Source organism: Mobula hypostoma, chromosome 14, assembly GCF_963921235.1.
Source record: "Mobula hypostoma chromosome 14, sMobHyp1.1, whole genome shotgun sequence".
Classification (NCBI taxonomy): Eukaryota; Metazoa; Chordata; class Chondrichthyes; order Myliobatiformes; family Myliobatidae; genus Mobula; species Mobula hypostoma.
Window position 1 is genome coordinate 59,307,593 of NC_086110.1, and position 15,106 is coordinate 59,322,698.

A 15,106-nucleotide genomic window follows, 5' to 3' on the forward strand; every position below is an offset into this window, starting at 1 on the left:
GGTTGTTGTGTTCAGAAGCCTCTTCTCAAGGACTGGTGTTCCTGAACACTTAGTCAGTGACAATGGACCACAGATTGTCATGGAACAGTTTCAGTTATGCCTGAGAATGAATGGAATAAGACATATTATATCTTATTATAAATGGTTTGGCAGAAAGGTTTGTCCAGAGTTTAAAAATGAACTGTGAGCAATCTCAACAGAACACACTACACTAACACGGAATCAGAAGATCACTAATTTCCTTTTTGCATATCACAGTGCAGCACACTCCACAACTAACAGCTCTCCAGTTATGCTGTTCCTGGGTCAGCCCTGGCACTTAAGCTTGGATCTCCTCAAACCAAATCTCAGAATGAGTCTGTAGCACCAACAGCTGAGACAAAATGAGAGCCTGTCAAACAAGGAGGTCTGACGTTTCACCCCTGGACGGGCAGTTCTGACAAGGGACTACAGAGGTGATCAGAATTGGGTACTTGAAAAGATTAAGGACAGAACTGGACACAATGGAGGTTGCACCTGATATCATCTGGAGATGACACATCGATCAGTTGAGGACAGCAGAGACAGTTGTGGGAGAAGAAAGCTCTTCAGAGCTGTTGAAACCACTTCCTGCAGTCCCAGAGTCAACTCCTATAACCACTGTGGCGGAGGCCCCAGAACCTGAGATCGTTTCACAGCCACAAATCTCTCCTGCCAAGTAGAGTGACAACACCCCAACCCCACCCTGTGCCCCCATCAGGAAAGACGTTATCCCCACAAGAGTAAGAAATCCTCCACAGCAATTGAATCTGTAGGCCTAAATGGGGCAATTTAAAATTTACTGTGCTTTGGATATCTGTTTAGAACCATAGACCACTACAGCACAGAAAACAGGCCATTCGGCCCTTCTAGTCTCTGCCGGAACTTTAAGCTATTTAGTACTTGTATTTTCCATGTGGCAAGCACATGAGATTTCATCCACCGTAGACCTATTGTGGCAATAGGCGAACAGAAGTGGGTCCAGGTCCTTGCTGAGGCAGGAGTTGCTTCTAGCCGTGAGCAACCTCTCAAAGCATTTCATCACCGTAGAGGTGAGTGCAACTGCACAATGGTCATTAAGGCAGCTCATACTTCTCTTCTTGGGCACTGGTATAACTTTTGCCCTTTTGAAGCAGGCGGAAACTTTTGACTGCAGTAATGAGAGATTGAAAATGCTTTTGAACATCCCCGCCAGTAGGCAGTCACAAGTTTTCAGAGCCTTACCAAGCATTTCATCGGGGCCTGCTGCCTTGCGAGGGTTCACCCTCCTGAAAGACAGCTTGATGTTGGGCTCCAAGACAGACGTAACAGGGTGCTGCCGGGATCTTCACTGCTGTAGTTTTATTCTCCCTTTCAAAGCGAGCATAACAGGCATTGAGCTCATCTGGGAGTGAAGCATCACTGTCATTCATGATGTTGGGTTTCGCTTTGTAGGAAATAATGGCCTGCAAACCCTGCCAGAGCTGACATGCATCGGTCGGAATTGTTCCTTAGCTTGTGAAGTAGCCCCCCGGGCGTCTTGTACAGACCCGGGCCGTCAGACTTGAATGCCACAGATCTAGCTCTCAGCAGACTACGACCCTCCTGGTTCATCCATGGCTTTTGACTTAGCTATGCACAGTAAGTTCTCATAGGCACACACTCATCCACACGGGTTTTCGTGAAGTCAGTGACAGCTGTGGCATACTCATTCAGATTTGAAGATGAATCCCTGAATACAGACCAGTTCAGCAATACAAAGCAGTCCTGTAAGCACTCCTGTGCTTCCCTTGTCCACACCTTCTTGGCCCTCAGTACTGATGCTGCAGTCTTCAGTCTCTGCCTATACTCAGGGAGAAGAAGTACAGCCAGGTGATCAGACTTCCCGAAGTGTGGTCGTAGATAGCAGGGTAAGCACTCTTGGTAGTGGTGTAATAGTGGTCTAGTGTGTTTTTTCCTCTGCGGTTACAATTGATTTGTTGGTAATAATTAGTTAGAGACTTTTTCAAGCTGGCCTGGTTAAAATTCCCCAAAGTGATGGGGAAGGCATCGGCATGTGATGTTTCATACCTGTTGTTCACATTGCACAGTCCGTCTACAGCCTGCTCGATATTGGCCTGTGGTGGGATGTACACCACGACCGAAATGATTGCTGAAATCCCCTGCGGCAGGTAAAATGAATAGCACTTTATCGCGAGATGTTGCAAGTCTCATGAACAGGACCGGGACTACACCGCCACATTTGTACACCAGGAGGAAATGTTCATGAAGCATACTCCACCACCCTTGGCCTTCAGAGACTCAACAGTCCTAACTTGGTGGATTGTGAACCCGTCAATCTGAATCGCTACGCCTAGAATGGAAGGGGTTAACTGAGATACCATGATAAAAAAGACACAAGTGGTCCTAATGTCTCTTGGATACCACACCCTAGCTCTGAGATCTTCAGTTTTATTTACCAGAGACTGCACGTTTGCCAGCAAGAAGGTCTGTATTGGGAGTCAAAAACTTCATTTTCTTAAATGCGCTTTTAGCCCAGATCTTCTGCCACCTTAAATGGCGAAGGGTGCCAGACCTTGGAGACCAGGTTAATCCGTTCAATAGATTTTTTTTTGTTGGATTAAAATGTCATTACTAACTGTACAGACCTTAGACGCAGTTGTGGTTCTCAGCTACAGCAGACTGAAACAGAAATATTTTATGGTATCCATCTGCGCTGCTTGCATGAGTCGCCTTTTTCGGTAGCTCCCAAAAGCAGATTCTCAACATTTATTACTTCTTTATTTAGTGTTACTGTTATTTTGCTTATTTTTAATTTTCAGTTACTCAATTCATTGTCTTTTGTACATTGGCTTTTAGTTCTTTCTTTGTGCACAGAATTTCATTGATACCATTGGGTTTCTTAGTACTTACTGAGAATACCCGCAAGAAAATGACTCTCAGGGTAGTATATGGTGTCATATACAGTACAGTGCAGAAGGTATAACAGCTAGAGTGACTAAGACTTTTGCACAGTACTGTATATTGTTAATTTATAGTTTATTAAGATACGGTGCAGATTAGGTCCTTCCAGCTGTGCTACCCAGCAATCCCCGGTTTAACCCTAGCCTAATCATGAGACAATTTACAATGACCAATTAACCTGCCAAACAGTATATCAGCTCAGTATGATCTAATGTTAAATTTACCAAAAATGAAACAAAACTCAGGAGAGGATCACAGAAACACGGTGACAGGAGAGCAAGCAGACACAGGAAGAGCGGCAAGCCAGGATCCCCTGTCTGTCAGTCTCAGGAGTCCGGGGCCAAGGATTCCAGAGGCAATCTGTCCTGTTTGAGTGGGTGGGAGGGAGGAAAGGGACTTAATATGTTATTGGTTTGCTTTGGTGCTATCATTGTTCTTGTTAGTTGTGTTGTCTTGCAGAGCTACAGGACACTCTGGGCATGCTATGTTGGCACCAGAAGGTGTGGCAACACTTGCGGGCTGCCCCCAGCACATCCTTTGCTTGTGCTGGTTGTTTACACGAAGGACGTATTTCACTATATGTTCCAACATACATGCGATAATGAAGAGCATTCCACAAGGCGTAAGACATGTTAAAATACCCACTGAGAGGTTGAACTGCAATAAGTCCCAGGGTTGCAGAATGAAGAATTAGAAGACATAGGTTTAAGGTGAGAAGGGAGAGATTTAATAGAAACCTGAGGGGCAACTTCATCACTATATGGAATGAACTCCATAGGAAGTGGTTGAGGTTGGTGTATTAACCACATGCACTTGCACAGTCACTTGAAAAGGAAAGGTTTAGAGGATTATGGGCCAAAAGCAAGCAAATGGGATTATCTAAGACAGGAAATTGCCAGCACGAACCAGTTGGGCCAAAGGGCCTGTATCTCTACTCAATGGTCTCTATGATAAACAAATTTGAATATGAATTAAGTCAGAGGTTATTTCTGGGTGAAGTTACACCAATTCTGAATCTGGACTGGGCTCTTCGGATTGTGATCCATACTAGTACGGCTGACCATTTCATAGTCCAGAAACACACCTAAAGGCTTCAGCATTTGCACAAAGCCCATTCCAACTATAACAACCTACACTGAAACTCAAAAAAGATTAAAATAACTACCATCTGAGGTTCTATTTGAATATCTAGTTTGTCAGAAAAGGTAAAAGGATATTCTCATATTTCCTCTTCTATCCACACATATGAAGAATGCAACATGTGAGGTAAATGGCCAACCACCGAATACCATTCATAACAACATTGTCTTCTGCTTCTTTACTTGGTCACTGGATAGAGAACTGCCAGGAATTAGCTACTTTATCTAATGAAAATTGTAGTTAAAAGAAAATCCTCTAGGGGTTAGTGACTAAAATAAAATAGTGACAATAGAAATCCAGATGCAGATTGAAGATGAGCATCACAAGTCCAGAACTATTATCTTCAATTTAACTAACATTAGAAAACTTACAAAAACAATTACAAGGGACAAAGTATTGAAGAAACTTAGTGAGATAAAGGTGTCTCTTCTACTTATATTGGGCATACTTAAAGCAGTGATCAGCAGGTTCTTGATTAGTAATGGTATCGAAGGTTAAAGTAAAAAACAGGAGAATGGGGTTGTGAAGGATAATAAATCAGCCATGATGGAATGGCAGAGCAGAATCAATGAGATGAATGGCCTAATTCTGCTCCTCTATGTGGTTTTATGGTCTAGGTAACCAGAACTCAATGGACTGCACACTGGTGTTCCAAAGAAAGTGGCTATACAGATAGTGGACTCATTGACTGAAAATTTTCATAACACTTTTTACACCAGAAGGCCGCCAGAAAATTGGGTAACAACCAATGTGGCTTCCTTGTTCAAGAGAGATGGAGACAGAGACAGGGCAATAGAGAGGTGGGGCAAGAGAGAGGTGAGGCGTGAGAGCGGGGGAGGGAGAGGGGGACAGAGAAAAAAGGTTAGGTTAATGCAGGGTCATTATTTTGACAGCTATTGTTGACAAGGTGCTTGTCAATAATCAAGGTAGATAAAGTGAATAATTTAGAAAAACAGAATATGATGAAAGCGAGTCAACTTGTTTTCATGAAAGGCAAGTGCTCAAATTTGCTTGAGGATATAACAGGGAGAGTTGATAGAGGGAAATTGGTTTACATAGTGTATCCAGCTTTCCAAAATGCATCTGACAAGATGCCGTCTAGGAGGCTGGTGGATAATTACAACCCCATGGTATTGGAGGAAGGATGGATTAAAAAAACGGCCATCTCTTAGAAACCAGGGAAATGGAATAAGTGAGTCCTTCTCAGACTGGGAGGAAGTCGTCTGAGACGAGATCAGTTTTTGTTCACGTCTGATGACCCTGGAGGAGGGAACAGTATCCAAGCCTTGCAGATTTCCCAATACTACGAAAATTGGTGGAATCCTCTGCTTTGATGGGCAGTGGAAGTCTGGTCATTAGAAGTACTTAAAATGGAGATGTACAAATACTTGGAAAATTGAGGAATGTAGAGTAATGAAGGAATGGCATAGATGAGGACTCAAGGCCAGCATAGATCAGCCAAGCTTACAGTGAATGCTAAGGCAGGTTCAGAAGGAGCAGATGGCTTATCCCACTCCTAGTTTGTCTTTTTCGGCTCATTTGCAAGTTAGTAGACCCAAGGCACTGAGATGTAGTTTAAACATGACAACTTTTATTTACAGTATTTTATTTACAAACAAGATATTATGTTCCTCTCATTGGAATACACATATAAAAACTTACATACTGTATTTTGCAGCCAGAAATAGGAAAAAAATTATAATATACTAGTTTCAACTAAGTGATGAGTTATGAGTCACAAGATGGAAAATTAGACCACAAATAGGTCTTATGAACCCGTTTCATCACGTAATGAGATCATAACTGATCTGTGACCTAACTTCAGATACCTGTTCTTTCTAGATTTCCATTATTACATTTTTGTTATCAAAAATAAAATCAGTCTCAAATTTCAAATTAACAATTACTCCATCATATTTCAGGATCTAATTCCAGATCCATAGACTATTTACTTTTCTCCCAACAAACTATAAACACTCCAGGCCATCATCCACCACCCCCATACCAATCCCAAATTAATTTGTGTCTGTTTAAACCAGGGGTCCTCAACCTATGGGGTATGGACAGCTTGCTTAATGGTATTGGTCCATGGCACAAAAAAATTTGGGAACTCCTGGTTTAAAGCAACCTCTGGTAAACACCCAACAGTTAATAGACGAAAGAAACCTGTAATCTTCAATTTGAAATCACCTCAACCCACTGACAATTTGTATTACAGCAATATACTAAAGGATAAACAAAGTTGGTGCCAATTCTGGTAGCAATGCATCTGAGCTGAATTTTTCCAAATGTAAACTACAGAGTATGAGTACAGATGTCAAATAAACACCAAATAATGGTCAAAAATTGTCTGAAGTCAGTCTCTGTCTCAGTAGGATTAGGATGCCTGGGTCAAGGAATGCAAACCATATAATTAATGACCAACAACTTACAATGTGCCCTCCCTCTCCAACTAAGAAATATCTGCAACTTTGTATGCCTTTCTTCCACTCAATTAAATAATATTTTAGACATGCTTACTCTGAAACCATAAACCAAGTGCAAATGGATCATAAATCCAACATAAAATTTGCACTTCACCAACTACTGTATCATTTTGATATTATTTTTGGAAATTACATCCTAGTCCACATATACATATATTATGAAAAATAATGCCTAGAAATGAGTAGAAAATTAATAATAACTATGGATTATAAGCACAAGGGATCCTGCAGGTGCTGGAAATCTTGAGTAACACACACAAAATGCTGGAAGAACTCAGCAAGTCAGGCAGCATCTAGGGAGGGAAATAAATTCCCCTTCAGAGACTGCCTGACTAGCTGAGTTCCTCCAGCATTTTGTATGTGTTATATAACTACTGACTAAACGTTTACCTGGAAAGTGTAAGCTGCTTGCTTAGTACACGCATGCAAGACAGGAAAAAGAAGATCCATAATTTTTAAAAAATAATTCTACACTTTTTCTTGTGCTCTCCTTTGATTTCCTTGGTGAAGAAAAGACATGGTTCCACTGGTATCGTCTTCTATACACAGGCAGTCATGCCCCTGCTTGAACTTTGATGGAGAAGTCAGTTATAGCTATGAAAAGCATCGCAGCAAACCAGATGTACCGTTTGGAATTCCATCAAGGGTTAACTAGATAATTAACAGAATGTAAACCATATCCTCATCTGTCCATCACCTCCCTCTGGCTTCCCCCATTCCCTTTCTACCATGGTCCACTGCCCTCATCCATCAGATTCCTCCTTCTTCAACCCTTTATATCTTCCACCCACCTCCCCTCAGCTTTTTACCACCCACCCGCTAACCTTCCCCCTCCCCAACGTCCAGCCAGCCAGTACTCCTTCCTCTTTTTGTTATTGTAATACTCATTCCCTCCTTCTTATTGTGACTTCTGACCCTTCCTTCCCCGTTCTGATGAAGTGCCTCACTATGAAATGTTAGCTATTTATTCTCCTCCCAATAATGCTGCCTGCCTTGCTGAGTTCCTCCAGCACCATGTGCATACGTTGCTCAAGATTTCCAGCACCTACAGAATCTCTTGTGTTTAGGTTTAATGATGATATTGATATAAAGGTCAATCAGTTCAACAGGATTCAATCTAGCCTGCTATTCATCACCCAGTAATTGTTGGAAGTGGAGGAGCCTCATGTTGAAACCTGTGCTTACAACTGAAATTCAAAGACTACATCGACTTGAGGTTAGAGACATTGGAGACTGAGAAAAAGGAATTTATAGGAAAGGCTATAGAATACAAAATCAATGTGTATTACTCAATCTTGGAAAATGTAGGCAGATATTATTGGAAAGGAAACAAAGTGCAATGACATGAATCACTTAAATGCATTGCTAATAATTAACAGTGACAAAATCTTGGTACTTTTGGCAGCGATTAACTGACAAAGGGTATCTTTGTTGTGAATTGATACTGAGTAAATACTGCTGAAGGCTAGGTAGTTTTTGGTGAAGATATCACTGGCCTTATTTATTAAAGAGACCAATACAGACCTGAATTGGTCTCATCAGTGCTAATGCAAGGTTTCATCACAGTCAGCTGATAGCCTTAAAACATTTTTAATGAATAAACATAGGGATTGTTCAGTCATACTCTAGCTACAATAGGGTCTTTTAACAAACTCTTAGATAGGTACACGGAGCATAGAAAAATAGAGGGCTATGTGGCAGGGAAATTCTAGGGCATTTCTAGAGTAGGTTACATGGTCAGCACAACATTGTGGGCCGAATGGCTGTAATATGCTGTAGTTTTCTATGTTCTGTGTTCGAGGTACTCCAGCTATCTGAATGTGCCAAATGTGGGGCTAGGAATGAATGATGGGTTGAGTTGCAAGAACCTGCACTGAGAACCAGAACAACGATATAGAAATAGCTTTACCAAGAAAACCACCTGTGGTTGATAGCAGAATACAAGTTGCATAATGGAAGCTGTTAGTTCTACTTCTCTCACAAGATTCAGATCCAAAATAAAACCATTTTTCAGAAGCAGAAGGCTCAGCCACTATTAGAGAGCACATTCAGTACTACTAATTGGAATGGATATTTCTAGGAAATTACTTCTCTGTTATACACAGAGACCAATCATGTACAAGTTATCCAGAACCTTGCTTGCTTCTAGATGTGCTTCGAACTCTGGAATTGCACTGGAAAGCCAATGCTCTACATCTTCTCAACATTCTAAACACGTCACTATTTAGAACAGTAATAGGATCCTAGATGCTGCCTGACCTGTTGAGTTCCTCCAGCATTTTGTGTGCAATTCACAAATGTATTTTTTCTTCTTTTTTTTTTAAATACACACACATGGAGTGGTGGTGGCCTGCAACGCACTGCAACAGATGGTGGTGGAGGCGAATACAACAGAAGAGTTTAAAGGGCTCATAGCTAGACACATGAATATGCGGAGAATGGGTAGATATCAACGTTCAATAGCCAGAAGAGATTAGTTTAGTTAGGTTGACAGAACATCATGGGCTGACAAACACTGTTCCTGTGCTGCTCCATTCTGTGCTCACTTTACTCAACACTTCCTAACCATCAGTTAGAGAGATATGAAATTGGATTTTTATCTAGTCCGGAGTTCCCCAGTGCTTTTTTATGCCATGTAATCCTACCATTAACCGAGGGGTCTGTGGACCCTAGGCTGGGAATCTAGACAGTGCTAGACTGAAGCAAGATTCAGCATAATCAACTGCAAGAGCACGAGTCAGTGTATGTACCCTTAAAATATTGTACTGAATAAACAGAGGCACAAAACTGGATTGTTCAGCTACACTATAGCTACTTGAATAATCCAATGTGGGTAGTCTGGGACTAAAGTTGTGGGAAGGGAGTCCTGATGAAGAGTCTCATCCTGAAAGGTCGACTGTTTATTCCTGTCCTGCTGCGTTCCCCGTTTGTGTGTGTGTGTGTTGTTCTGGATCTCCAGCATCTGCAAATCCTCTTGTTTGTGAGGTGTATTTGTGCAGGTGGTAATAGGTTTAGGAGCACCAGGTTTAATTATTTGCATAATTATGACCATTTCTTTCATTTTACATATCAAAAGTTAATTTTTTTTTGTATTTCATTTCACAGGTTGTTAACTTTGCTTAAGTCACAACTCAATTTATTTGGTCCATGTATCTGTTGCTTTAATGGTTGGGCAAGACTCTCCGACTGACAGTGTTCCTGCACTTCTTAGAGAACCACAAGTATAAGATAGTCATCAATAATTTTATAAATAATTCAGGAGAAACTTCCCTGTGAGGAAAGTGAGAGAGAACACAAATCTGTGCCACAGGGTACTGTTGAGGTGAAGATCATCAATGCCTTCAAGAGAAACATAGGGGAGGTGTTAAAAGGGGATGAGATGCGTCAAGTGTGGGTCATAATCACTGGCACTGACGTGCTAAGTCAAATAGCATATCCTATGTCCAAACTGCCTGCATTTATTTAGCAAAAACATTAATAGCAGATTAACAACAGACACATGGGAGTGCTGTCTGAGGAATTTCACTGTACACACAGAAATTACACTAGTCAAAAGTAAATAATAACTCTGACAATGTCTTTAAAGAAATTAACTGGAGTGGATGTGAATACAGTCCATCAAAAACAACCATCACAGACGAAGCTATTTCAATAATCAGATTTGTTTTAAACATAGCTAAATTGGGAATCTAGATGGCATGTTTATTGTGGATTCATATATAATGGTGTTGATTAAAAAGCAGATAACTTTGCTGGGTGTGGAAATGGGTGTGGAAATAAAATTCCAATGCAGAATAAGGAGGAGTTCTTAACAGTTTCTGATGGAACTGCCATCAATTTATCTTCCAGGAACTCTGCTGTCCTTGATCACAGCAGTCTGCATTTTAGTGCCTCACCAGCAAAGTATATTGCATTCAGAGTAAAACCAGAATTGATCCAATATGCTTGTACTGTTTCATTAAAACAAGGTTATGTTGTGACAATTCCAGTCTGACTTGATAGATGCCACTAATTTCAATAACTGCTCTGGTCGCTGCCCTTGTACATCAGCTGTCTTATTGGTAGCAAATTAGTGGCTGAGCAGGAAGGTTTTTTTGGTCAAACCTTACCTCAGAGACCAAGAACAAAAATATAGACTGACATACCAATACAGTTCACAGCTGGAGATGATAAATGCTACACAGGTGAAGTTGCTGCATTTTGGATGAGACATTAGTATGAGATCCAGTCACCACTCTCAGGTGGACAAATGCTTCACAGTAACACATATAAAATGCTGGAGGAACTCAGCAGGCCAGGTTGCATCTATGGACAAGAGTAGACAGTCGACATTCTGGGCCAAGACCCTTCATCGGGACTGGGGAAAAAAATTAGAAGTCAGAGTAAGAGGGTAGGGGGAGGGGAGGAAGAAGTACAAGGTAGTAGGTGATAGGTGAAGCCAGGATAGGGGGAAGTGTGAAATAAAGAGCTGGGAATTTGACTGGTGAAAGAGATAAAGAGCTGAAGGCAGTTTGGGGGGTGGGGGAACCTGATAGGAGAAGGTCGAAGACCATGGAAGAAAAGAAAGGGGGAGGAGCACCAGAGGAAGGCGATGGGCAGGTAAGGGGTTAATGTGAGAGAGGGCAACGGGAACGAGAATGGTGAAAATGAGGTTCAATTACCAGAAGTTCAGGAAATCGATGTTCATGTCATCAGGTTGGAGGGCACCCAGACAGAATATAAGGTGTTCTTCCTCCAATCTGAGTGTGGCCCCATCACAGCAGTAGAGGAGGCCATGGGCTGACAATGGGAATAACAATGGGAAGTAGGATTGAAATGAGTAGCCACAGGGAGATCGTAAGTGCTCAGCGAAGCAGTCTCCGAATCTATGTTGGGTCTCACTGATATATAGGAGAGTATGCTGTTGCTTGCGCTTCCAGCATTTGCAGATTTTCTTGATAAGTGTTTCACGTTGCTATTTTGAAGAGGCAAGTTGTCACCTGTATCCTGACTAATATTTATCCTGCACAGAACTTTATTGAAACAGATATCTGGTCATTATTCCACTGGTGCTTGTGCAAGATTGAACACAAAATGGCCAATACAGAACCCCATTACAACAATGACCACTTGAAAATAAAAAAGTACTAAATTATCCACAAGATTAGTTTGGAATGTCTGGAGATCAGGGAACATGAACGCTTTCTGACTTGATCACATTCTTTGGTAGATTTATGTCGCTGAGTCTTCAATCATTGCTGCATCTCTACTGTCCCACCTAACAATTCTAAGCTACTGCATAACCTGAAATGCGAGCTTTGTCTGCTTCTAAGTTTAAGAATACAGCTAAGGATTATATTTTTAAAAACAAATTTTTAAAAGCAAACCCAATAACATTATACAGCAATTATAAAAAGGTGCAATTATTAAACTAGATTCATTTTAATCCATTGAAAATAATGTTTCTTCCTCTTAGAAATTGTCCTCAATATATAATAAATATTTCTTTTGCTGCTTGTGTCCCAAAAGCAATGAACAGTATCACAGAAATAAGTCTGAATAAGTCTGTTCAAAGCCTATTTTTAATATAAACTCCTTTGAATAGTTTTTCACAGTAAAAAATAAAATTGTATAAAATATATTTTACAACAATCAGTATTGTTACAAAAAAAATTAATGTCAACAAAAAATGAAAAGATATTTCGAGTACCTTGGCAATGCTATTGGCAACCAGCAATGAGGAACTTTTTCCTTTAATGCTACCAACTTACAAAGTCTTTAGGTGGCTGAAGCAGAGAGTTTTTCAGCTTATCTGCTGGTTTTCACTGAAGACAGGTCTCGGGTAGCCATAACTATTCATGCAAAGTTCATGAAGAATCAGTTTGTCTTCTGCTGTTTCATTGGATATCTGAAAGTTAATGTTTTGATAATTCCTTTCCTGAAGCACTGCTTGGAGAATCTGTTTGCTTTTCACCTGCTCAATCTGTGAATTGCAAAAGGAGAACACTTCGTTACTTCATTACAGAAAAAAAATATTGCTCTAAGATGCACATAAAGAAATCATATAGTACAGTAATCTTATCCCTCCATACACTCTCTAATAATTTTCTCACCTCCACTATGATTAATTTTTTGCTCAAGGGCTTCATGTCTGGAAACTCCTCTCCAAAGCATATAGTCACTTTGTTATTAGGGGGTATGCATTGTGGGTTCTCTGTGTAAAGGCGCAAGGCTGCAAGAAAAGTAACACATTTTAACATGATGCACTACTGTCACTGACACATTTTATACAGTCTGTCAGTTTCCAATTCACTTGCATTTGGAAATAAATTTTATGCCTCCCAAGCATACACTATTCCATTATATACCCAAGATAAACAAAGAATTTTTCCCACTGAGGCCAATATTAACTTTCCTAGAACCTTGCCCTCAAAAAGAAGTGGCTAATTTTAAAGGCAATAATGAATATCAGAGCCAAAAAGTATTACACAATATTACAGAACTTCATAAAATGCATGCTTTACAATTTGAAATTAAGGTTATCACTGCCAAAACACACTCAAGCCCCTGAGGTGCCAACCAGTCCCAACGATTCCCTCATTGTACACACGAGCATCATGTTCTCCTTCTTCAGGGACCACAAGAACAGTCATAGCCTGCAAAGTGGGGCAAGAAGTCAGAATCCTAAACTGCCCACTGTCTGGACCTGTAAGTGGCCATTATAGGTTTTGATGTGCTTTAAGAATTGCATATTAGTCATTTGCAGTGCTGATTAATCCCAATAATGGTTTTGATTGATTGGATCTCAATAAATATCTATTAATAAAAAACATTTATCAGCTTGTTTGCTTGAAAGACTGAATTTACTGAAACTCACAGCAAATTTAGAAAGAATTAAACCCTAGTTGGAATTACCATAATTCTTAAGAATACAATACTACCTTGTTGGACCTGACACAAATTTCCATCCTGTTTTATCGATTCATTCAGGCAAGACTAAGGTATTTCAACGTACTGTAGTTGGGAGTACTTGATACATATTCATCTATTCCTGTCCAAGCTTTGGCCAAGGTTAATATCATACTCAGTCAGGGATGTCTAAAGCAGGGGTTCTCAACTGTTTTTTATGCTATGGAGCCTTACCATTAACCGAGGGGTCCTTGGCTGGGAACCCCTGCTCTAGGAATTAATCAACAGAATGTGTTACTGCAAGCAATCCTTAAAGCATCTCCAAGGGCAAGACTGACAAAGTCCAGTGAGTCGGTGAACAATACAACCCCTGAGCCCACGAATATGCTGCTAGAGAATGTAGAGAATCAATAGCCTTAACTAAGTAGCAATTCATTTTGCAAGAGAGACTGCCGATCTGAATCAAGGCAATTGGCACAAGCAATAATGAAATACTTTCCAAACCACAGAATGTCACATCACAGGCTACTCTGTGCCTCAGAGCTGATGAACAGATAACTAAATGATGGATGAGGAAACATATTTGGGAACTGAAGCTGAGAGTGTTGTGTTTTGCAACCCAGCAACTGTAGCTCCAGAGTTTAATGACGCTTGAGGTGGATGGTAATCTATCAAATGAAAAGCTCTGAAACATTAACTCTGTATCTCTCTCTGCAGATGCCACCTGTACTGTTGTGTGTTTCCAACATCAGTTTCTCCTGTATTCTGCTAGTCCTCTAATCCAATTCCCCCTGAGAATCAACCCCAAGTGAGGACATCATTTAACCTCTTCTATGTTTTTTAAACAATGTACTTTCAGTAATAATGTGTCATAAAATCACAGAGCACCTCAGGAGCAAGCCATCCAGCCCATTGAGCCTACTTTGGCTTTCTGTTAACATTAAACAATTAGTCCAAGGCCTTTTCCCAATAATTCATGCAGCTGTTTATGTTGTGTGTTTTTAATTCGTTTTTGTAAGCCATGATTGAATCTGCTTGTGTTAGCCAGATAATTCCTGTATACACCTACTTGCTCTGTGAAAAAGCTTTGCCTCTCAATCTTTTATCTAAAATCTGTGTCCTTTAGTTCCCAAGTCTTTCAAAGAAAAAATGCTCTCTAATCACGATGATTTTTCAAAAATTTCAAAATTTCAATCAAGCCACTTCCCCATGATCTCTGCTCTAAAGAAGAAAATTGCAAAACTTGCCTCACAGTGTGTAATCACAGTGTGGATAAATGTGAAGTTATCCACTTTGGTGGCAAAAATAGGAAAACAGATTATTATCTGAATGGTGGCCGATTAGGAAAAGGGGAGGTGCAACGAGACCTGGGTGTCATTATACACCAGTCATTGAAAGTGGGCATGCAGGTACAGCAGGCGGTGAAAAAGGCGAACGGTATGCTGGCATTTATAGCGAGAGGATTCGAGTACAGGAGCAGGGAGGTACTACTGCAGTTGTACAAGGCCTTGGTGAGACCACACCTGGAGTATTGTGTGCAGTTTTGGTCCCCTAATCTGAGGAAAGACATCCTTGCCATAGAGGGAGTACAAAGAAGGTTCACCAGATTGATTCCTGGGATGGCAGGTCTT

General features: G+C 40.7%; 1 protein-coding gene across 1 annotated transcript in view; it reads right to left on the reverse strand.

Moving 5' to 3' along the window:
- Positions 1–5,676: 5,676 nt before the first annotated feature.
- Positions 5,677–15,106, reverse strand: part of irf8 (interferon regulatory factor 8) — a 29,543-nt gene continuing 20,113 nt past the window's right edge. Inside the window, exons 8-9 of the mRNA XM_063067187.1 lie at positions 12,680–12,798; positions 5,677–12,549 (exon numbers count right to left, since the gene is read on the reverse strand). Coding sequence (XP_062923257.1) covers positions 12,370–12,549; positions 12,680–12,798 — 299 coding nt within the window. The 3' untranslated portion in view covers positions 5,677–12,369. The remainder of the gene's footprint in view (positions 12,550–12,679; positions 12,799–15,106) is intronic.